The sequence below is a fragment of the Rattus norvegicus genome, chromosome 10 (genome assembly GCF_021556685.1).
Source record: "Rattus norvegicus strain SHRSP/BbbUtx chromosome 10, alternate assembly SHRSP_T2T, whole genome shotgun sequence".
Classification (NCBI taxonomy): Eukaryota; Metazoa; Chordata; class Mammalia; order Rodentia; family Muridae; genus Rattus; species Rattus norvegicus.
In genome coordinates this window covers 15,020,204-15,042,684 of record NC_141543.1, presented here as the reverse complement: position 1 = coordinate 15,042,684, position 22,481 = coordinate 15,020,204, and the positions used below count along the sequence as shown (strand labels likewise).

The 22,481-nt window shown below is 44.1% G+C and overlaps 1 protein-coding gene across 32 annotated transcripts in view; it reads left to right on the top strand.

Annotated features, from left to right (window-relative positions):
- Positions 1 to 22,481, top strand: part of Rbfox1 (RNA binding fox-1 homolog 1) — a 1,541,605-nt gene that overhangs the window by 601,814 nt on the left and 917,310 nt on the right. For all 32 annotated transcript variants that reach the window (XM_087571332.1, XM_087571337.1, XM_087571339.1 and 29 more), the window contains one exon: positions 18,799 to 18,846. Coding sequence is in view for 2 of the 32 variants with exons in the window: in XM_087571288.1 (XP_087427414.1) it covers positions 18,799 to 18,846 (48 nt within the window). In the remaining 30 variants the exon portion in view is untranslated. The remainder of the gene's footprint in view (positions 1 to 18,798; positions 18,847 to 22,481) is intronic.

The following is a 22,481-nucleotide window of genomic DNA, read 5'->3' as shown; positions in this document are numbered from 1 at the left end:
ATTGTGATCTGAGATAGAATTGGAGGTGAGCAGGAAGCAAAATGGAGTAACTAAGAATTAAAGATATGAACACAAATGTGTATGTGGAAGGAGGAAAAGAGAGGACACAGAAATCAGAAATAGAGGGAGGGAGGGAGAGAGGGAGGGAGTGAGGGGAAGAGAGAGAGAGAGAGAGAGAGAGAGAGAGAGAGAGAGAGAGAGAGAGAAGACAACAAGAAGGGAGAAAGAGTTGCAGTTAGTGGAGGTTTCAGAGGAAGGAAGACCCTTACCAAGAAGATGAAAAAGAGGTATTTTTAGAAGGTCCTTTTTTTTTCTTTTGAAATGAAGCATCTTTTTCAGACAGGAAGTTTTCAGTGTGAGGAGCAGGTGCAAAAGGAACTGGGTCAAAGTCAGGCTCAGCTGTCACATTCTGAAGACTGTTTCCATCATCACTGGACAAGTGGGAATTACCAGCTACAGTGTTAGAACTGAGAACAATCCTGAAGCAACACAACAATGCCGATGATGATGATGACGACGACGACGACGACAAGAATAACAATAAAAACAACAGAAAATGAAAATAAAAAATCCTTTTCTTCACGCACCAAATGGGTGTGAGGGTTAAACAGGAAGGGCCATCAAGGCAGTTAGGAAGTATAGTGATAAAAATAGATCAATGGGGGCTGAGGTGATGACCTAGTGGATACAGATACCCACTGCCTAGCCTGATGACATGCGTTCTATCCCTAGGATGCAGGTAGGAAGGAAAGAAGAGACTGGTGCCTGTGACTTGTAGGGAGCTTGGTGGTGCTGTCAGGTGGGTAAAGGGAAGCATTGGAGTTTCAGACAGGCATCCCCAGTGTGTGATGAGGATATGATGGCTACACCAGTTGAACATCTGGAACAGAGATAGTGATCTCGCCTGGACCTACATGTATTCCTCCCTGAAAGGCAGACATTAACAGAATGCAGAGTAGCCTTTCCATAGACCAGCATCAGAACACAGAGGACATCACTGGCTCAACACATCTAGCACATACCAAATATGTAAAGAAAGAAACAAGAATAGATCTGGCACCTTCTGTCTCCTGCAGTGGTTAGAACTCACCCTCAGCTTGATGTCATTTATAATCACATAAAAGACAAATCTCTGGGAAAAGAGGTTTCTAGATTCAGCTAACTAAAGTAGAAAAACCCACTGGAACTATAGGTGGCACCATCCCATAGGCTGGCACCATCCCACAGGCTGGCACCTGGACTGAATGAAAATGAGAGTCGAGCGCTCACCAGCATTATCACACTTTGAGGCTGGGGCCACAATAAGACCAGCTACCTCATGTTCCTGCCTCCATCCCTTCCCTATCATGATTGATGGTACTCTCCAACGAACTATGAGTAAAGGTGAAACCTTTCTTCCTTAATTAAGTTGTCATAGCAACAAGAGAAGTAACTTGTTTTAACTATAGCAAGGAGAGAAAAAATTGGGACCTCAGGGAGGAATAAAAAGACAGTATAAACATTGGAATCATGTGGCTGTTGAGAAGCAATGGTTTATGAAATGATATCCATATATTTTAATGATTTATTTTAGTATTTTTAATTACACGTATACGACTGTATATTTCTATGTATATGTGAGTGCAGTATCCATGGAGAACAAAAGAGGGTACTGAATCCCCTGAAGATGAAGTTATAGATGGTTGGGGGTGTTAGGAATGAAACTCGGGTCCTAGTGTTGATGCCAGCCCCTGATACTGTTATTAGAATAATGTTACATTAAAGCCCAAGTTCTTAAAACTGTTATCCTTGAACTCAAATCCTTTTAAGGAGACAGAAATAAATCTCTCACCACTGTTGTCAGGTTTCAGTGAAGCAGAGAGGACTGGTTGGAGTGACTGGGTGGTCCAGCATGGATGCTGTGCTTGAACGACCCTTCATGAACTCATTATCCTTGATAGCTTCATTTTAGCTATGGCTGCTGCCAGGCCTCCAGAACCTGGAACCTATTGGGTGAGCTTGAATGGCCACTAGACCTGCAATCTCAAAGGGTGAGTTCAGTTGAATTCATCAGCTGTGACTCTTCTCATTGTATTTGCTATTACTGGAGCTGGTCGGTTCCCTTAACATCTGCTAGCTTCAGACAAGGGAGGAGAATCATCTGAGCTTGTAGCCAGGAAGATGATGGGAGACAGTAAGCCTCCTGATGAAGGGAAGGGTTTCATGTCTCCCCAGGTCCTAATGGAAGTTCATAGAAAGAGGTAACAAACAGAGAAGTAAAGTCGGAGTGCAGTGCCTTCTCTTCTCTGGGCTCCTTTCAATGTTGACCTTTTGTGTCTTTTCAGAGAAAACAGTATTAGTTGTATTCCTGAGCAGCCTGTGAACCCCAGTACTCATAGGGTGTAAGGAAAATGTGTAAGGTGTCCCAAGCTTGACAGCTATACTAAGGCATGTGACCAAGAAGCAGCCATTGTCTGTACGAGGGCAGGCAGTTGGCATTTGTTGTAAAGCTGATGACATGTTTATGCCAATTCCTTTTTTCAGAAAGTATATTTCTAAATAAATTTGTATATTCATTCTCCACAACATGCTTAGAAACAAATGTGCATTCAAATTTGCGTGGATTGAGCTAAAATTCACATTTCAGCAACCTCCCTGCTTGCCTGCTTTGTGTCTCTGGTGAGTGAGGATTCTTTATATTCAACTCTGGACAATGCTGAAGAATTTAAAACACTATTATCAATATAGCATTGCTCATTAGATCTCATGGTTTTACTTCTCTCGTCTGAAATTTTATATCACAATTCTGTTTCTGAGCCTCTATATCAACAGACTTCTCTTATTTCCCACCAACTTTGTTAAAGTGTAGAGGGAGACACGCAGTGACTTCTTTTAAAGCCATTTGGTGTTGGCTGTATTAGCAACCCTGGTATCCAGATTCTCGGTTCAACCCTTTATAAGCATTTCTCATAACAAGGATTGTGTGTATCAAGTAGTTAATAGAGCATTAACTACTCAAAATTGTTTGAACATGCTAAGGAATGACCAAATGCCTCCTTTCTTGAGTTCACCTACTGATCCATTGAAAAACAATTCTTTTATGATGATAGACATAGTGGCATCTACCCTAAACTGTTACACACAGGAAACGGGGAGGGAAGACTCTGTTTGATGCTAGCTTGATCTACATAGTAAGCCCATGTCTCAATAAACAGCAATGATAATGATGATTATGGTGATGATAATGATGATTATGATGATGATAATACGTTTTCTATATGCTGTGTTACTACTTAAGACAATGAGCACAAGGGCTGGAGGGGTGGTTAAGTCCATAAGACTTGCTGCACAAAGATGAGGGTCTGAGCTCAAACCTCTAGTACACAAGTGAGACAACAGGAATGAAGTTGCATGTTTCCTATCTTATCACTGAAGAGGTAAATACAGGCGAGGATTTCTGGGATCAGTCTACTAACTAGTTTAACTAAAACTGCTGAGCTCCAGGCTCATTGAGACACCCTGTCTTGAGAGGTTGGATGGGAAGCAATCATAGACAGTTCACATTGGCTTCTGAACTCTATATTCATGTGCATGCATACAGTATCACATGCACACAGTAAGACAAAAAGCAAGGAAAAGAAAGGAAAAGAATGGTTAGGGCGGAAATTAGATTAGCAGAGCACTGAGCCTCCAGTTCTGGAATTGAAGGCAGAGTGCTTGCATCCCAGAGTGAGTGAAACGCAAGACCCAGTGTTAGCACTTTAACACTGAAAAAAAAAAAGGAGAGACAAATCAAGGAATCCTTCAAACAAGCAAACATCAATCAACTAGTCACTGGTTTTGAGCCAAACAAGCCAGGTTCAGCTCTCAGAACCAGCATTTGTCAGTCTGCATCAGCCTTTTGACACTGGGTGAGAGGGGTCATCTTCATGAATTTGCTTCCTCTAAAGAGGACAAGTCATGGAGCCCCTTACAGGATTAAGAGTCTTTCATATCTTTGGATGCTAAAACTTTGGAATCAAAGTAGTTGGAGAAAAAGAGGCATCTGTACTGAATGTGTTCACTTTTCTTTCCCCTGTCATTTCCTGAACAAATTGCATAGCAACCATATTGTCACAGACTTTCCTTGTGATAGGTATTATAATCTAGAGTTGTGTAGGAGCCCAGACCTCCACACTCCCAGTGATTAGCACAGAACTGTGGACATGACAGAACTACTGTCCTTAATTACATCAGCTTTCATGATTGGGGCCATTTGTTCTCTATGACCTTTTTAATCTAATTTCACTTCAAATGTCATTTATTTGTATGTATTTGTCCCCATTTGTATATGCCCCATGTTGTAGGTACCTTCATTCTTAGAATAGCATAGTGTGGTGTCCATGCCATCTCAAGCTGCCCTGCATTTCTGTTATTTGTTGCCAGCACAAAAATGACTCTCTTCTTGTGGTGAGAGGCAGGTTGCTAATGTGCAGGGCAAAGTAACCAAACCTTTAAAGAAAATAGCTTGAGTTCTCTTTTTGCATCTTTGTACAAAATACCCTTTAAATACATGTGGCCCTTGTGGAGAAGGGTGAAAAGATAAGGAAATGTAGATTTCCTGAACGGTCTATTTTAAGGTACATCTTTCTTGTGCTCAAGAGAGGATGAGATGACTGATTTTTGTGGGATGAGTTATTGCAGAGTCTCGTGGCATTGGGACCAGCATGTGCACATCTGTCTTCCCTATTTGAGCTTCCAGGGAGGGCTCAGTTCCTTCCTTGGTGGGTCCTTGATTCACCCTTGGGCATCAGAATTTCACAGCCCATGTATTGAAACGTACATGTTTATTGGGATTAAAAACCAAGAGGAAACACTGTGATTTATGTCTAGTGTATTTGGTGTATATCTCTATATTGTAAATGTTGAGAAGCAGAAGTAAGAAACTGGCTAGCTCTGTGGGCTGTGTTTGTGGGGTGTGGCATGTGGATACATGAGTGGGAAGGCAGAGTTTGACTTCAGATGTCTTTGTCTGTTGTTCCCCATCTTATTTTTATGTAATTTCCTAAACTAGAACACAAGGCATTAGGCATTATTATGCAGTTTTGAACAGTGTGCTTTAGTAGATTCTCTTTTGCCTTTATCTCCCCACCCTCTGAGTTCACCCTGGGACCAGGGTTTTAGTCCTAGAATTTACCACTTTGACTTTAGTTTCATCCTAATCTTTGAGGCAGGGTCTCTCACTGAACCTGGAGCTTGCTGTATAGGCTAGACTGTCTGCCTGTGGAGTTCTGGTGATCGTCCGTCTTTGTCCTCCCAACCAGGTCACCACTAACTAGACAGATAATCTCTGCAATGTCTGGCATTTTACATACATATTGGGGCTCTCAACTTGGATCCTTTTGCCTGAACAACACATGACTTGCCTACCAACCCTGGAATCACCTTTATTTTACTGTTTATGTAATGTTGACTGTCCATTAACAAACATTCCACAAGTGGCGCTGTCATGGATTCCACAGTACAGAATGTGCAGAAGGACAGACCTTTGCCAGTTCCACTTCTGTCCTTGTTTACTGGGGCAGGGAAGTGGCAGTAATAGTGGCCACCTAAAACACATCAACTGGTTAAGGATGGACCAGGAAGATCACATTCCTGCCATGAGGAGTTGGTGACTGAATCGTGTGGAAAATACTGCTATCCATTTCCTACCGAGAACTAATAACTAAGCCAAGGGTCCAAGGGGCAGAGAATATTACTTCCCAGGAAATTATGGTCTAAGTCTGTGGTCTAAGGAACCATTGCAGGGGCGTGGAGGCACCCACCAGGAGTCCCATCCTAGAGATCAGTTGCTCAGCCCAGAATTATCAGCAGGAGGTCTAAGAACATTAATTTCTTCTCTTGAAAACTCCTTTGCACCAGCCCAGCTGACCTTCAGCTGTTTGCTTCCTTTTTAATTGGCATAAATCTCACTCTGACAGTTGGGTATCTCTCCAGCATGTCTAATTCCTAAGAGGAAATTAAATATTGAATTAAATGGTTTTGCTGAGTCCCCATAGCTTTGGGCTCTTACCAGGCAGTTGGTTCTGTGGGTATTGAGTTAGAAACCTCCGTCAGCATCATTTCGGAGGATAACAATGTCTTTTCGGAAACTGCATCTGATGTTGCCTCAATGGGTTCATCTAAGAAACTGGCAATGATGTGGAAGAATTAAAGAAGTCTTATACAACCTATCTAATTTGAAATATGATAAAAATCATTACTGGAGTTGGGGGATGGTTTAGTGGAAAAGAGCACTTGCTGTTTGGACATGGAAACCTAAATTTGGATATCCAGAAATTGCCATAAAAAGGCCCAGAGCGGTCGTGTGAGTCTGTAACTCCAGAGTTGTAGTGGAGGGATAAAGGTAAAGCTAACATGGAGACAAGAGATGATGGGGAACTGAGACAGTAGAGTCTGTGTGGATTGCTAACTGCCAGCCTAGCCCCAGGTTTAGTGAGAGGCCTTATCTCCAGGCAACAAGGTTAAGAGCAGGATACCTATCATCCCCTCTGGCCTCTAAATGTACAAGTGTGGGTGTGTGCACACACACAAACATGTGCATGCATTTCATACTTGTAAATTCTTTAATATGGACAAGAACAATTGATAAATATATACTCCAGCTATCGAATGCAATCTGTTCATCATGTCTGTGCTCACAATGTTTCTTGTGCCAGGTTTCCTCAAGAGGTCGGTAGGCTTATGTTTTCCCCTGCCTATGAAGTGCTTCCTGCAGCCAGCATGAAGAGTAACTACACACATAGAAGTTATACAATGTAGGATCCTCTGTCAGCTTCTCCTGTCATTGCCCTTGAACTGCAGTATCACATCTAGCCAGTGCCTTTCCTGTCTAGCCTCCTCTTGAGTTGTCTCAAAGCAAACACCTGACTTCAGTGGGAACAAGAGAGGGAGACAGAGCCTCATGCTGCCCGCTGCAGTAGCGAGAAGAGTTCATTGTAGAGACTTCTCACCAGTGAAGCGAGAGTCTTAAGTTGACCACGGGAAAGAATTTCAGTATGAGTTGGTGTGGGAAGGTCTGGGGTTTATTAAAGAAAAACGTTGACATAGATTTAAGTATGGGTGTAATAGGTAGATACAGGAGAATGGCTGCAGGCAGACTAGGGTATGCGTATAAACTTAGAGTCACAGAGTCAAGCATTCTCTTGATAGCTACATATAAAGTTCAGGTGACTTTCGAGGTAATATTGCTCTCAGGCTTTTAAAGAAATGCCCTTTTCCCTTTTAACTAGGAGATCATAGGCTGCTCTTTAAGGATTACCAGACAGGATTGCAAGCTGCAGAGACGAGGGCGTGTCAGTTGTAGTCGAAGGAATGCTGTGCACTTATAACTGAGAATGAATCCAAGGCCAAACCCCAGTTAAGGCTTAGAATCATTAGCTTAGAAGAGGAGGTGGGACTATTGTGAGAGTCAGAGACAATGAAGGACAACTGTGAATGTATTACTTTTGGGGCATGATGGAATTCTTGCACACATGGACACATAGTGGTTTCGTTGCACAAGATCAAGCCAGTCAACCTGACAGCATGGGTGGAAGAGAGGCTCACGAAGCCCTCACTTGTAGCTAGGATTGGCTGGCAGGAGAGCTGCTGGCAGTGGGTGAGCCAGGTTTCTTTCTGCTACCCATGCTGCACTAGGTGGCTCTACACCTATGCACGTGCGAAGTGGACTCAGTGGGCAGCAAGACATGAAGTTGGAAGGGTGATGAAGCAGCGGGTGGTTTGAGGAAAGTTGGGGGTTGGGTATGATCCAAACATATTGTACACATGTGCAAAGTACGTGAAGAATAAGTCAAACATATATTTGAAAAGTCAAGGCACGTTTTGACTAAAAGTCATGTTACCAGTGTTTGTGAGATTCCCAGAAAGTTACAAGTTTACATCGGAGACAAAATCACACAGACTCAGACCTCAGTCATTAGAATTTCTCTCTAATATCTCTATGTAGCAATCTTCATAGTGATTATTTTAAGACAGAGTCTCACTATGCATATCTAGGTGGCCTGGAACTTGCTTTGTAGACCAGCCTGGCCTCGAATCCATAGAAATCCAGCCTCCCCTGACTCTTGAAAGGTGGGATTGAAGGCAAGCATCACCGTGCGCAGCTTTCACAGTAGATCTTTGTTAGATGTTTGTGTCTCAAACACCCAGCCTGGGAAAGACTGACCAGATTTCAGAGGCAGGGGCCCCTTTCCCTCCCAATTAGTTTACCTGTATCTCCGTTCCTCTTCATCCATTGTGATGAACACACATGGTGGCTCAGACAGGAAACACACACTTCCCCATACTCTCGCATAGGGAGGGTTAGGCATCCTCATTGAGGGAGCTGAAGGCATCTTAATATGGGGAGAGGTGGGCATCTTCACCTGGAAAGGTGGGCATCCACACATGGGTATGGCAAGCGTCTTCACATGAGGAGAGGTGGACATCTTTTCAGAGGGGATCTGTTTTCCTAATGAGTGCCTGTCTGGCTGACTATAAAGCTCCCCCTCCCCCTTCTCCATCATCTGTCTGTGTCTGAGTCAAATGCACTAAACTTCAATTTGGTAATTGCTTCTTCAGATTCTTTAATGAAGGTGTTTATCAACATATAAATAATTGCTGGGTAATTTTGTATTTGCCGATTGCATCCTGCTGGAAAGGTAGGGGCACCCCACACATACTTTAGAAGTCTGAAATGTCAAGGGCAGCAGCTCAGAGCAGTCCGCCAGCTCCAGTTCTCCTGGATCCCCTCTGTACCCTGCCTCCTTTACCCTGGGGATTCTCCAGCTGTTCTAACTCACTGTTTTGATTCTGCACCAGTGTTAAGTACAGTCCTACAGGAGAACGTGTGGGCGGGACCTTTAGGGAACACAGGGTGAAGCCACCCTCTCACTGATTCATTTCCTCCTCTGGCTAATATCATCTTGAACATGCTCACCACACGCACATACCACCAAGGATTCTTTTCTGTATCTTATGCTTTGGTGTATATATGATTCTGTGCATGTACACACATTCATGTTTGTGTGTGCATTTGCGAGTATGTGTATAATATGCCTGTTTACATGTACATGTGTATGTGTACATGTACACATACATATGTATAATATGTGTATGTATATGTGTGATGCATGGCATGTGTTCATGTCTGTGCATTCGTGTGTGTGTGTGTATGTGTTTGTATGTGTGTGTGTGTGTGTGTGTGTGTGTGTGTGTGTGTGTGTGAGTGCCTGTGTGCGTATATATGGGGAAATGTGTGACTTTGTAAATATGGACATATAACTTGTTAGAGTCATTTCTCTCTATTCACAATGTGGGCCCTAGATCAAGTCTTGAGGCTTGGCAGCAATAGTCTTTCCCTGTTGACTAATTGTCCAACAGATATTTTGTGTGCCTTGTTATTTTAACAATGTCTATTCGGTCTCCCCAACAATGATAGAAGGACTGGTCAGTGTGCTCCCCCGACCAACTGTCTCTGCTCTGCTTCCTTAGCCTTGTGGTTACAAGTGTACAGAAGCCACTCTGTCCAGCATTTTAAATAGGACCTGAGGGATTGAATTCAAGTTCCTGTGCTGGCAAGGCGAACCCTCTATCCAGTGGGCTGCCATCCAGATGCCTCCTCCCTATTGTTTGGGCTGAGTCATGAATTATCTCCATTTGTGGGAAAGGACTGGAGATCATTCCAGTGGCTAAAATCTAAAATGAAAAACAGAATGCCTTAGCTTCCACACCAAGAGTGCTGTGTGCCTGGAGTGAGTGCCCTTTGGAGCCTGCAGCCTTGGTGAGGGTGTGGCTAAATTCTGGTGCCCAGTACAGAAGAGAGGAGGTGGCTCAGAGCTGGCTTTCCTAGGTCCTGTTCTGTTGTTGTTGCTGTTCAGCACATGGACTCCTGGAGCGAGTTGGCAACTAACAACCCTTCCAGAAGTATTCTTAAAAGCTGTGCTGAAATCACTCACCTCCTGTAGAAACAAGTGTGATTTACATCTAATATGGGTAATTACTTTTACAGTTAATTAAAAGCACTCTCATTAAGCCCCTGCTGTGGCACCAATGCATAGCTAAAGGACCCTGGGTTTGAGCTCACCTTCACCACAGAGCTCCTGCCCAGGAACAGCTGGCTCCCAGGATTCAGATCTGTGGGGCCAAGCCATCAGGCACCACCCTAGCTGAGGTCCTCTCCCTCTCCTCACCCCACCCCAACGCGCTTGTGTACACAGCTGGTATTGACAGTACTGAAACTCTGCAACCAAAACCTTGGGATAAAGCCAGCCAAATGATTCCTGTGAGATCCTGTGAGATCAGCCTGCAGTACTGGTGGAGAGAAGGCAGAGGCAGCATCAGCATCGTGCTTGCTTTGTCTTCAGAAAAGCTTTGTTTGTGGGAAGCCTTTGTGGCCCTAGGCTTTCTCAGCTTTTCTCTTTCTCCCAAAGGAAATATACTTTCACAAAGAAATGTCCGTTAAATCCTTCTAACATTCCTACGCCTACTTAAAAGGCCAATGTGTGGGCAGTTAAATTCATTTCTGATGAATTTTACAAAGTCGATATCCTAACTCCCCAGCCACATGATACCAGGTGACATGAGTTGTAGACTCTCAGTGATCTTCATTTTTAGACCAAAGTCCTAGCATTTCCCTTTTCACAATACCTATTCCGTGAAGGGGGCACCCTTAATTAGCTAAACGTTGGTAAGTACATATTAATAGAACGTGTCTTCAAACCATCTCATTTTTTGGAAAGTACATCGTGTTTAACAATTAAAACATGAAGTTATCAGAGACTACAGTTTTGAGGATACAGAAAGATTTTTATTTCGGGAAGTTATGGATAGAGTACAGGGAGGGATCAGGTCCTTTTTGTTGCTTGGTGGTTTTGATAGTTTTTACAAAGTTCCCTGCTGCCATCTGCTGGCCAGATGTAATATTGTATGTGCTAAGCAAATTTGTGAATGAAAGCTTTGTTAGGAGGTAGATAGAATACATTTTATCTTTTTCATGATTACAAATAAGTGACCCAATTTGAATCCTGACATTTCAGACAAGTGGACTCAGAGTCTGAAGCATCCAGATGAAAGACGCAATTTCAGAGTTGTGCCAACTTTCCTCCTTGAACATGCAGTTTGTCGATACCCCTCGTCTACATGGTGACATCTCCTTCCAAGACATACAGGATACAGGGCATGCTCCGAACCAGCAGGAATATCAAGCCTCAAGTAACTGTGTTCCTTTACCCTACAAATGAGACACAGTTAGAGGTGGCTAGTAGTAATAGGATAATTATAACTTTCATTTTTTTTCTACCAATCTGTATTTGCCCCTGTTTGGAGTGAACTGAGGCACCACAGTGACAAGGTGAGGAGGTGACAAGAGGGGACTGACTGTTGTCCCTTCAAGGCACCTCCTGTCTGTAGTTATTTCACACCTCCGTTGAGCCTAGGGAGCTGAAATAACAGCATTAGTGTACACGGGAGGGGGACATCAGAGCCCACATTCTTCATTCCATTTGTTTGGTTTTGAGATGGAGTCTCTGGTACCAAAGTGAGGCTGGCTTTGAAGTCACTGAGTAACCAAGGGTGACCTTGAACTTGCAGTCCTCCTGCTTCCCTCTCCCAGATTGCAAATTACAGATGGGCTCCCCCACACTCGGTGCTGGCCTCAGGGCTTCCTCTATGCCTGAGCCGTACCTACAGCCCCACACTTGATGAGAATTAAAGGGCTGTTTTCCACATGGTGACTGACTTTAGGTCCCTGAATGAAATACTGCAACTCAGTGGCATTCTCTGCTGTGGGCTCTAAGACACATCCCAGGAACACCAGATGGATTTGAGTGTCTTACACCAACTGTCTGCACGGATGAGATCACCTCTTCCTTCTCCTTGAAACTAAGTTTTGACATCTGCAAAAGGCTCTATGGCCACTGTAGATGAAGTTTCTTTCTATAATCTGCTTTGGAAATGAAAACAAATAGCAAAACAATAGCACCGAATACAAACCAAAATTGGAGTTGCACATCATCGACAAGGTGTCTTCAGTCTTGACTTCTAAGCTGCTCAGACATACAGGGCACACTTTAAACCACCTCAAGGTAACTGTGTCTCCTTACCCTACAAATGAGACACAGTAAGAGGTGGCCATGCATTGATGTCTGCTATGTTTGTTTGTCTGTCTATTGAGGAAGGGTATTAGCATGTAGCTTAGGCTGGCCTTTAACTTGTGACCCTCCTGTCTCCACCTTACAAGAATGATACATGAGTTTTATCACTGCCACAGGCCCATTATATATACACGTAGACACATAAATCTCTACATGTGTTCTATATGTGTATGTCTATGCATACATATCAGTCAATGCATATATAATTGTGTCTATATACATATATGTAGAGCTAGAGAAAGTCTTACTGATGGCAACTCTAGGTGTTTTTTTGAAATAAGAACATAGTTGAAGCCCTTCATGGAGTGGTTTTTAAATGAGCAATTATTGTTTTCAGGACAATAGGAAAGACCAGCATGTGGGCAATCAGAAAGACCTGCATATGTCGACAAAACCAGCTTCAGTACTGACTCAAGGTTTCATGGACTCTGCACTCCTGGTGCAGGAAGACACTGTACCTGGTGTTCATGACCCAAACTTAGCTGTCATTTCAAGTGTGAGCAGTCCTCTCTTGTCTTCCTGCTACACTTCCAGAATTGATGACTGATATCTTCAGTTCGGCAGCTCAACTATGTGTTAGGCAAGCACACGGGACATCACATCTGCCCTAGCCCTGGGACTCCTGCTCAGAAAGTGTTTCTTCTCCTTGACTGTGATCTTTCAACCCTCATTTCTCTAGTGGTCAGCAGCTTGAATTTGTGTTTTAATTCTCCACAGTTACTGTGACAAATGACCACAGGTACCTTTAATCAACAGAAATGCATTCTGTCTCTCTTCCGAAGGCTCTAAGTCTGAGACTGAGGTATAAAGAGGGCTGTGCTCCCACTGGAGGCAGGAGTCTTTTGGCTGATCGCAACACTGCTCCAGTGTCTGCCTGTCTTTGAGTGGCCTGCCACTTCTCTCATCAAAAAGTCACCATGTATGGGAGTTAAGGCTCTCTGGATAATGCAGAATCTGTCTCATGAGCTCTGCCACACTTGCACATGCCCCATCATCAAGTATTTTGGAATTTAGCAGTCTGCATACACGGTGAGTTATAATTCAACCATGTACAGGCCCTTTTTTCTGCACACTGTGAGGTATCTGGGGTTTCAGTAGCACCATCCGGTGATCTTATTCTTAGGTGACTTAATGTCCCCACCCTTCAGAGTCAGGCATTAGGCACACAGGTAACCCAGGATCAGGCTGTCTCCATCTTGTGACCAGAAACTCTTCAGAAACAACCAACATGTAAAGCACAGAAGTAAAGAAATCTGTCTTGGGAAGCAGGAAGAGGAATCAGACCCCTCTGGACAACTAATCCCTGAGGGCTGTCGTGTCTGAGAGCTGGAAGAACACAGAGGCCTCAGAAGAGAACACTTTAAAGAATGCTATAATGCTGGGTCCCCGCTCTCCATAGAGAACTGGGGTTCCCCAAGGTTATGGAAAGAAGCCATTGATGGACTCGCATATATCAAGACTTTCTTTTTTTTTTTTTTTTTTTTTTTGGTTCTTTTTTTCGGAGCTGGGGACCGAACCCAGGGCCTTGCGCTTCCCAGGCAAGCGCTCTACCACTGAGCTAAATCCCCAACCCCATATCAAGACTTTCTTACAGAAAGGCAAGCAGCCATGCCCTCCAACCGAGGAGGTGGCTACTGACACTATCACATGAAAGATGTCAGCCTCAGTTCTTCTCTTTCAAACGTGTGTGGATATGTTCGTGTTTTCCTATGCACATTCACCCGTATGCACAGAGGTCACCATCAGCTGGGTGCCTTAGTTGCTCACCATTTTGTTTTGGGGATGGGGACTCTCACTTAGTTCATCTAGATGTGCTGACCTATGTATGCACTCCAGGGCATCTCCCTTCTCCTCCTCCCTGATGTGGAGATTACAAACACACAAGTCTGCACCTGGCTTTTTAAAAAACAGTTCTGGGGATCAACTTCAGATCTTCAGCCAGCATGGTAAGCCCTGACTGAGCAAACTCCCAACCCTCAGTCAGTCTGCTTTTGTGGAGGCCCCACTATGGCATAACTAACTCTAAACACAGTGGCCCCGCATGCTCTGCTGAGTCTCATCTGTGGCCAGCAACTTGAGTCCTTGCTGGAGGCGGTCCAACTGTCTGCTCCGGGAAGCCAATGAGCTGCTTCTGCAGGAAAATTGATTGCTTGGCAATGAGTACAAGCGTTTAGATTCATACTTAATACTTAAGTCATCGAGTTATTTTCCAAGCGAAGTTATCAAGTGGGGCTGAAGTACTTACGCGACGTCTTGGGTTCAGAAAAGGTCACCTCGGAACCCATCCGGAGACGCCTGCTCTGTGCAGAGCGATCTGAACAATAATTTGTTCGCGCCCAAAGTGACATTTTTCCAATTTGAGCCCAACATTGTTCAGAAGCGAGCGCCGTCCCCTGGGGCGCCTTCAATGTGGATCTGAGGTGCATGACAAACCAACAAAATCATCTAAATAAAAAATCCACCCTAGGTTTAGTAAATTAATCCTGACAAGAATAAATTGGAGAATCTAAGAGAAACGGCAGGACTCCCATCTTGCCAGGTGGCGGTTTCCCTTTCCACACCCGCCCCTCACCGTTCAGGTGGGCTCGCACTCCGTAGCATATTCAAAACAAAGACCTGCCTTCGGTTCATGGATTTCTGTCGGTTATCGATTAACACCTTGCCACTTCTTCAGGGTCAGCAGAATCTGACCCCTCATTTCTAACCTGACATGCCTCCACTATGGAGGAGGGAGAAAGTCCCTGCTCCACCTGGTCAGAGTGAGGCAAAGCAGACAGGGCCTCAGGGCTGCCTGCTGGGTCACTAGGTGGCTTTCAAACTAATTTATGGTAGCAGTGGTTAAAGCAACATTAGCAACAGGCTGCCTCGGTCTCAGACTTCCCCAGTGGACACAAATCCACAGATATGCCTTTATTTCTCTTAGATTTGTTTTAACTTTTGAAAGTGTCTTACTTTCAAAAAGTTGCCCCAGCTGAGCTTGAACTGTAACCACGGGCCTTTCTACATGCCCTCCCACCCCCAGTTCCTCAGTAAGGACGCAGGGCATATTGTTTGTTAATAGATGCCTAGGCCTTAAGCTAGGCTTGTTCCCCAATTAGCCTGTAATTCACTTAACCCGTTTATGCTATTCTGTCTACCAAGCTGCCCATACCTCTCCTTAGTTTCATTTGGCTGACTTCTGAGTCTGAGCATCGAGAATCTTCTACCTGGCAATTCCAGAAGTCCTCACTCCCTGCTGGAAGCTCCCCCTTGGGTTCTACCTCAGCTTATTGGCCATTAAGTTTATATTGACAGGTGGTGCTTCTTCACAATCCCCAAGAGATTATCCATACACTGAACTGAACCTTGTAGCCTGCTACATTTGCTAGTCCAGCATCAGAGCCTACAGCTATTAAATAAGGAGTGTGTGTGTGAGAGCGGGAAGGAGGCCCAGTGTCAATGCATGCTCCCCTGGGACTGTTCTGCATATTGGCCCTTTCTGGTTTGTGCCTCCAGAAAGCACAGCAATAGCTGTTTCTGTTTGGGACTTATCTTTTGGAAACAGGTTCTTACTTGCTCAGGCTAACCTCAAGCTGTCTGTTTAGTGGAGGATGTTCGAGAACTCTGGATTACAGACATTCATCACTGGGCACAGTTTACCTGGTGCTGGGGATCAAAGCCACGGCTTCCTCCATGCTGAGAAAGCACTCTCCCAATCGACCTCCATCCCCAAGCATGGGGGCTCTGTTTGCAATGACACCAATCTTACTGAATCAGACCTCACTATCAGGGACTTGATCTACCTTGAATTCTTCCCTCAAGAATCCCTTTTCTGTATAAAACCACACCAAGACTTAGGCAGCATGGGGACCCGGCAGGGGAGGATCATCTGTTCTGACCACTAATGGTTATTTTGTGGATTCTGCCTCAGGACACCAGGATGAGACCTAAGGAAGAGTGTGTTCTTGTTTTCTGTTTTGGTTTTTTTTCTTTTCATGATGCTACATGGCTCTGGGGTGAGGCAGGAACATTCTAAAACCCAGCTCCTGCATGAGTTAGCGCCATACTACAGAGAACATGCCTGGGGTTCTGCACAGAAAGTCAGGTACCAAAGTCCACACAGATGCTTCAGGGTGGAAGGAGTGACTGATGGTGAGGATGGAGGAGGCCAAAAAGGACCCCAAATCCCCCAACAGCAAGATGCCCAGGGCAGCTTCTAAAACAGCCCTGAACTCCCAGCACAGAGTTTTGTACTCAAATGTGCATGCCCTCTTACTTGCTTGCTTATTTGAAAGAAACCCTATACATATATATTTTATCAGGTATAGCATGGATGTTTGAAAGAGTATAAACTCAGTAAATCTAATTCACACCTATGTGCCCCACAAAGAACATCCCTCTTCTCCTTCCCTCTCTCCCTCTCTTCATCTTTCCCTCTCTCTTCTACCTTCCTTCATTCTGTCCTTCCTTCCTTTTTTCCTTTCTTTTCCTCTTTTTCTTCCGTCATTCCTTCCCTCCTTCCCTCCTTCCTTCCTTTCTTTTTTCTTTCACTCCTTCTTTCTTTTCTTCTTTTACAAACCTCAGTAAACTTCCTGAGACCTAAGATGGCCATAAAATGTATTTTAAAATATTTATTTATATATTCTTCTCTCCTTTGTTACATCCCAACCAAAGTTTTAAAGTTTCCCCTCCCATCTCTCCTAGTCTTCCCAACCCCTCTTCCCTAGATTCCTAGACCTACCCCTCCATTTTCTTTCAGAAAAGAGCAGATCTTCCAGAGATATCAACCAGAGCAGCTATGCTATTGCTGCTGGGGTTCCAGGGAGCTCACTGAAAACCATGCCATGCATTTAGCTGAGAACTATGGCAGGCATTTAGCTGTGGTTCGCTGTGATTCTGTGTGTGCTGCACTGACTCTGCACTTTCCCCCTACCCTTGCTTCCCTTGTTTCCCTCCTGCTGAAGGTTCACCTTCCTTGCTAGAGTGCACATAAAGCACCATCTGTGGTCTTTGCAGGGGCTACCCATTGGTTGAGCTTCACTGCAGGAGCCCCTGGACCATCCTGTAGGACTCAGGTTAGGGTCACTTCCTTTGACTGAAACCTGAGGCTCTTGCACTCAGCTTTTCACATCCTCTCCCCAAATTGTTTTTGGTTTTGTTTTTCACAGCAGGGCATAACTTCTTCCAGATACATTTACCTATCTTCTTTTGTATTCCTTCCTTTGTCCCCAGAATATGGGGATTGCCAAGGCAGTGTCTTCCCTGTGTTTTATACTCCATTGGGTCCTTTGTACCTAGAACCTGGCCTGATGCCTCTTTTGTTTTTTTTTTACATTTATTTGATTATTTTATGTGTGTATAGGGGACAAATGCATGCTACTGAATATCTGTACATTTCAGAGGACAGCTTATTGGAGCTGGACCTTTCCTTCTACTAGATGTGTCCTAGTGGTTGACTGAATTCATTAGACTTGGGCACAGATGTCTTTACTTAATGAACCATCACTTGAATGCTGAATCTTTCGCATAAAAAAATCAATTCCATAATTTCTTGTGTGATCATGTCTTTCCTTCTCTCTAGCAAGTTTCTTAATGTTGGGAACCATAGTTTTCACCTTTGTATGTGAAAAAAAAATGACTGGATGCAGGAAGGCAACAAATATAGTTGACTATGTGACAGCTGAGTGAAGAATGGATAGATAAATGAATGAATGGTGAGTGCATAGACGGATGGGCGGGTGGGCAGGCAGCCATGCAGGTAGATGAACAGGTCAAAGGGTAGATGGATAGATGGACAAGTGGGTGAACTGACAGATGAATAGACAGATAGATGAACATATGTATGTGTGCATGTATATGTATGTGACTGTGTATATGGATGGATGGATGGATGGATGGATGGATGGATGGATGGACAGATGGACAGATGGACAGACAAATGGATGGAAAGATGGATGAATGGACAGATGGATGGATAGATAGATAGGTACATGGATGAGTAGATGGCCAAGCAGGCAGACTGACAGATGGGTAGATGAGTAAATGGATAAAAGTATAGTTGGGAAGAGAGATCGAATGATAGCTAGATGGATGGATAAATGGAGAGATGGATGAGTGGGCAGATGGATCGAGGGATAGATGGATACAGGTAGACTGATGGACTCATGGACAGGTGGGTAGGTGGATGGATGCATTGATGGTTGGGAGGATGAACATGTAGATGGTTGGATAGAGATGATTTAGGAAGGTGATTGAATGAGCAAAACCAATAACTACATAGTGATGGCTTGTGTTGAAGCCGGATATATTTGCATATGACAGTCTAGGAGAGTACATTACATCTCCTTTAAAAACCCCTTTCCATACAAATAGAGGCACTAGGGGAACGGAGAGATAATTTTAATGGCCCTCAGTTTCTCTTTACTGATCTCTGACCCATAGCATTCAGGTTCGCCCCTCATCTGCTTGTAATAAAGCTTCCTTACAACACTCATATGCCTCTAATGCAAACACCACCATGTACACTTCCAAAAACTACCATAAAGGGCAATGACTCGAGAAAGAGCTGCTGGGAGTGTGATCTTTTATTAATATAAAGGGCACCTCAGCAGCACCACAGAAGGTCCTCCAAGTACAAATCTGACTCCTGCTCTTTCTCCTCCTCCAGGATATCAAAGCCGACTGCAGTAACTGCGTGGAGACAGAGGACAGAAAGGTAAGTCGATATATTTTGTCTGTCTGGTTTCAAACACAGTAACAATGTTGTAATGGCAGCCAGAGAGTTCCAGGTGCACCTCGCCAGACCCTGATATGGAGGTGACTTGTGCATTAACACTTGCAGACAGATACAGCTCGAACTCTCTGTCATCTTATTCCCCCACAGCCTGTGTTGTTTCTAATGGCTGTGGAGAGGAGTGTGTGTGCAATATGCTTAGATTTTATGAGTGTGCACCTGTGGTTTTTATTTTATTGTTCTTCTTTTCAGAAGGAAATAACTTATTTATGCGTCATAGCAAAATTTAAATCAATGTGGTTGATGTTTGATGCGTGTACCGTATGTTACATATGATATATACCATTGTATAACACTACAAGTACTATAGAATAGATGGTGACTGGAATCTGAAGGCGGAGCTATGTGTATCTGATCCATGTGCATTCACTTGAAAGTGAGCTTACCTTAATTTCCTCCAGGACCTATCCTCATAAGCAGTGACTTCCTATTTGAGATGGGAGACCAGTGGAGGGTTACTTAGCACATATATGCGTTTCCCACCCATTTATTTTGTCCATTAGCTTTGGTATCCTCAGGAGAAGCAATTGTCAGATCATTTTTCTCAGTCTCTCTTTATTAGCAAATTTCACAGGAGTTCCCGAGGAGGTACAGCTGCAAGAACATTGGGCATGGAGCTCCTGGTTACTCCTGACACAATCTGTGGGCTTAGGGCAATGGTGTCTCTTTGCAATGGAACTATTGTGGCCCAGTGTGGTCATTATCTCAACACAAGGTTTTGAGCAATGATTTCATGATGGCTAGGACATCTTCAGATGAATGTATCAGATGACTCCACAGAAAAGGACTTGCTTGTCAATATGAAGCAATTGCCTTCACGGATTTATGGAGTGTTCACGACAGCAGTTTGTGCTTACACCACAGTTTTGCTTAAGCAGAGTTCTGCTCCCATGTGTATGTTGAAGTGTCGCATGTGCTGGAAGAGGGCATTCAGGTGAGCACATATGTGGATGTCTCTGGCTAGGACACAAGTACTTGCCACTTACTTGACATATACACTCATAGACTTTCCCTACTGTTCCTACCATTGAGCATATCACTGTGCTCAGCAAGCTGGCTACCCATTTCAGATGCTCAGCCTTTCCTGGAAGAGCTTATGATGTCCACAAGAGTATTGTTATCCAGTGTAATGTTTAAGAAATAAGTTTCTGAATAAAGTTTGAAAGCTACCAGGGTAGTAGGCACTGAAGGAGTAACTTCAGCTCTATCGTTAACAGGATAATTGGGCTGGAATATGTTCTGGGATTTCCAAGCCACTCTGGTTCTGTTCTGCCTGCCCTCACTGTCTGTAGTCTATCTAATCATCACCAATACCTGGCTCTATGGCTTATCTGTGATGCTTATTGGGGGAGAAAGTTGTACAGGGTCATTCTCTACATAGTTTCAATTCTTCTGGAGAAAAACACATACACATGCACGCATTTGTGCGCCCATGTACATGCACACATACAGACATACACATACACATGTACACACACACACACAAGCATAAATTCCCACACACAATCATACATTCCCACACACAGTCTTTTCTTTCCACATACACTTGGTTTATGTTGGGAATGTTAGGGGAAGCATTTCTGAAAGTTTTTTCACTTGTTCCCAGAGACTGAGCTTGCAAACAAACCCAACCGTTGCAGCAGCTAGTGATGGGTCCTCCTGATGTGCACAAAGAGAAGCCTGCTAGGTCTACACTTCCTTGGCTAAGGATGTTGTATCTCCTGGAGTTCTTACCCTTCATGCAAAAGTCTTAATCAAAATCCAAGCATCCCAGAAGGGAAGCACATCCAGCCTCACCAGAAAAGCACATGCCCTTTAGATGCTCTGCTGGAGGCACAGCCTGCATCCACATAGGGAGGTGACTGCTGTAGCCGCTGGAGTGGCTATCATTTGTATCTAAGAGTGAACCACGGCCCTTCTGCTACGATGAAGTATAATTTGTTACCGTGATTTATAAATTTGAAGAGATGGACTTTCTTCTGGTATGTGTAAGTGCCCCGATGTCCCCTTCTGTGCAACCTAAATGCTTCAGGAAAGATCAGTAATTTAATAAAGTGGAACTAAGTGACAAGGGATGACAGAGGTGCCACAATAATAAGTAAACCTGCCTCACAAGCAATGGTCCCTTGGCCCCATGTGGATTTTCACAACTGCTGAGGGCCTTGGGTGGAGGCTTGTCAAGCATTTCTCTAAAGCTAAGCTCCTGTAAGTGGAGAAAACTGGACAGTGCTCGCCCCCCCCCCCATCCCCACGCCTTTGCAGGAGCTTGTAGCATCCAAAAATAACTTTTCTTTTCATCTTCGCTATCTTTGCTTTTAAATCTTCCTTTGCTTTCTCTCTTCCCACAGGCTTTGCCCCTTCATCTCCACCTTGGCCTGTGCGCTTCACTGCATTTCTCACTGGTAGAGTTTTTTATTTTTTTGAAATATCAACACTTCAGTATGGTTCCTCTCCTGCTGCCCTCTTCCCCATGCACCTTGTTCTTGATTTTGTCTTATGTAGACCAGACTGGTCTCATACTCTGTGTATCTGGAGATGACTTTGAACTTCATTTTCTCTAGCCTCTATCTCTGGAGTGCTGGAATGATATATTAACTATGCCACCATGGCCTAATAATGTGGTGCCATAGAACCAGCTCAGGGCTTGTGCATGCCAGGCAAGCACCCTACCGAATGAGCCACCAGGCCTTCCTCTTCCAAGGTAAAGCCTTCCTTTGTTCCTTTTGGCTAGACAGTAATGCTCATTGAGAAATGAGTCCCTGCTCTGTAGTATTATGGGATAAGTGGAAGAACCATGATAGTCCCCACTTAGTCAAAACTCCCTGTGAGATGCTTTTTTTTTTTTTTTTTTTTTTACGGAGCTGGGGACCGAACCCAGGGCCTTGTGCTTGTTAGGCAAGCGCTCTACCACTGAGCTAAATCCCCAACCTGTGAGATGCTTTTATTTCTACATTTTTATTTTATCTCTTTTATATTATATACCATAGTTATATCACATGTATATCATATGTACATCGTGTGTGTGTGTGTGTGTGTGTGTGTGTGTGTGTGTGCACAAATATAGGGTCAGAGGACAACTTTCAGGACCTGGTTCTCTACTTTGACCACACGAGGAACTCAGTGGCCCCCGAAAGGAGACTCAGCAGAGCAAGAAGGCATTCATTTTCTCTCCTGCTTTCCTGTATCTTGGCTGTCTGGTTTCTTTTGGGACAGCAGAAAGATCACTGTCACTTGGGAAACCTCACCTTGAGGTTTATGGGAAATTTCGTGGTAGATACTGAGATAGAGTCTCATTTTGTTCCTGTGACCTATGAGCATATGAATTAGCAGCGCTCCTGAGGCTGTATCCCCATCAGGAAGGGGCCCTTCCATCTCCTTCTTTGTCTTGTAAGATACCACTGGAACACACTATAGGCATACGGAGTGTGGCGCTCCACTCCTTGATACTGGACTGTGGATGATGCCTCCCCACAGAGGAATGACAAAGGAGGGATGTGGATTCAGCTAAGGTGACCCATCTCACCTCACCCCTCCTTGGCTGTGTACAGATGCACAAG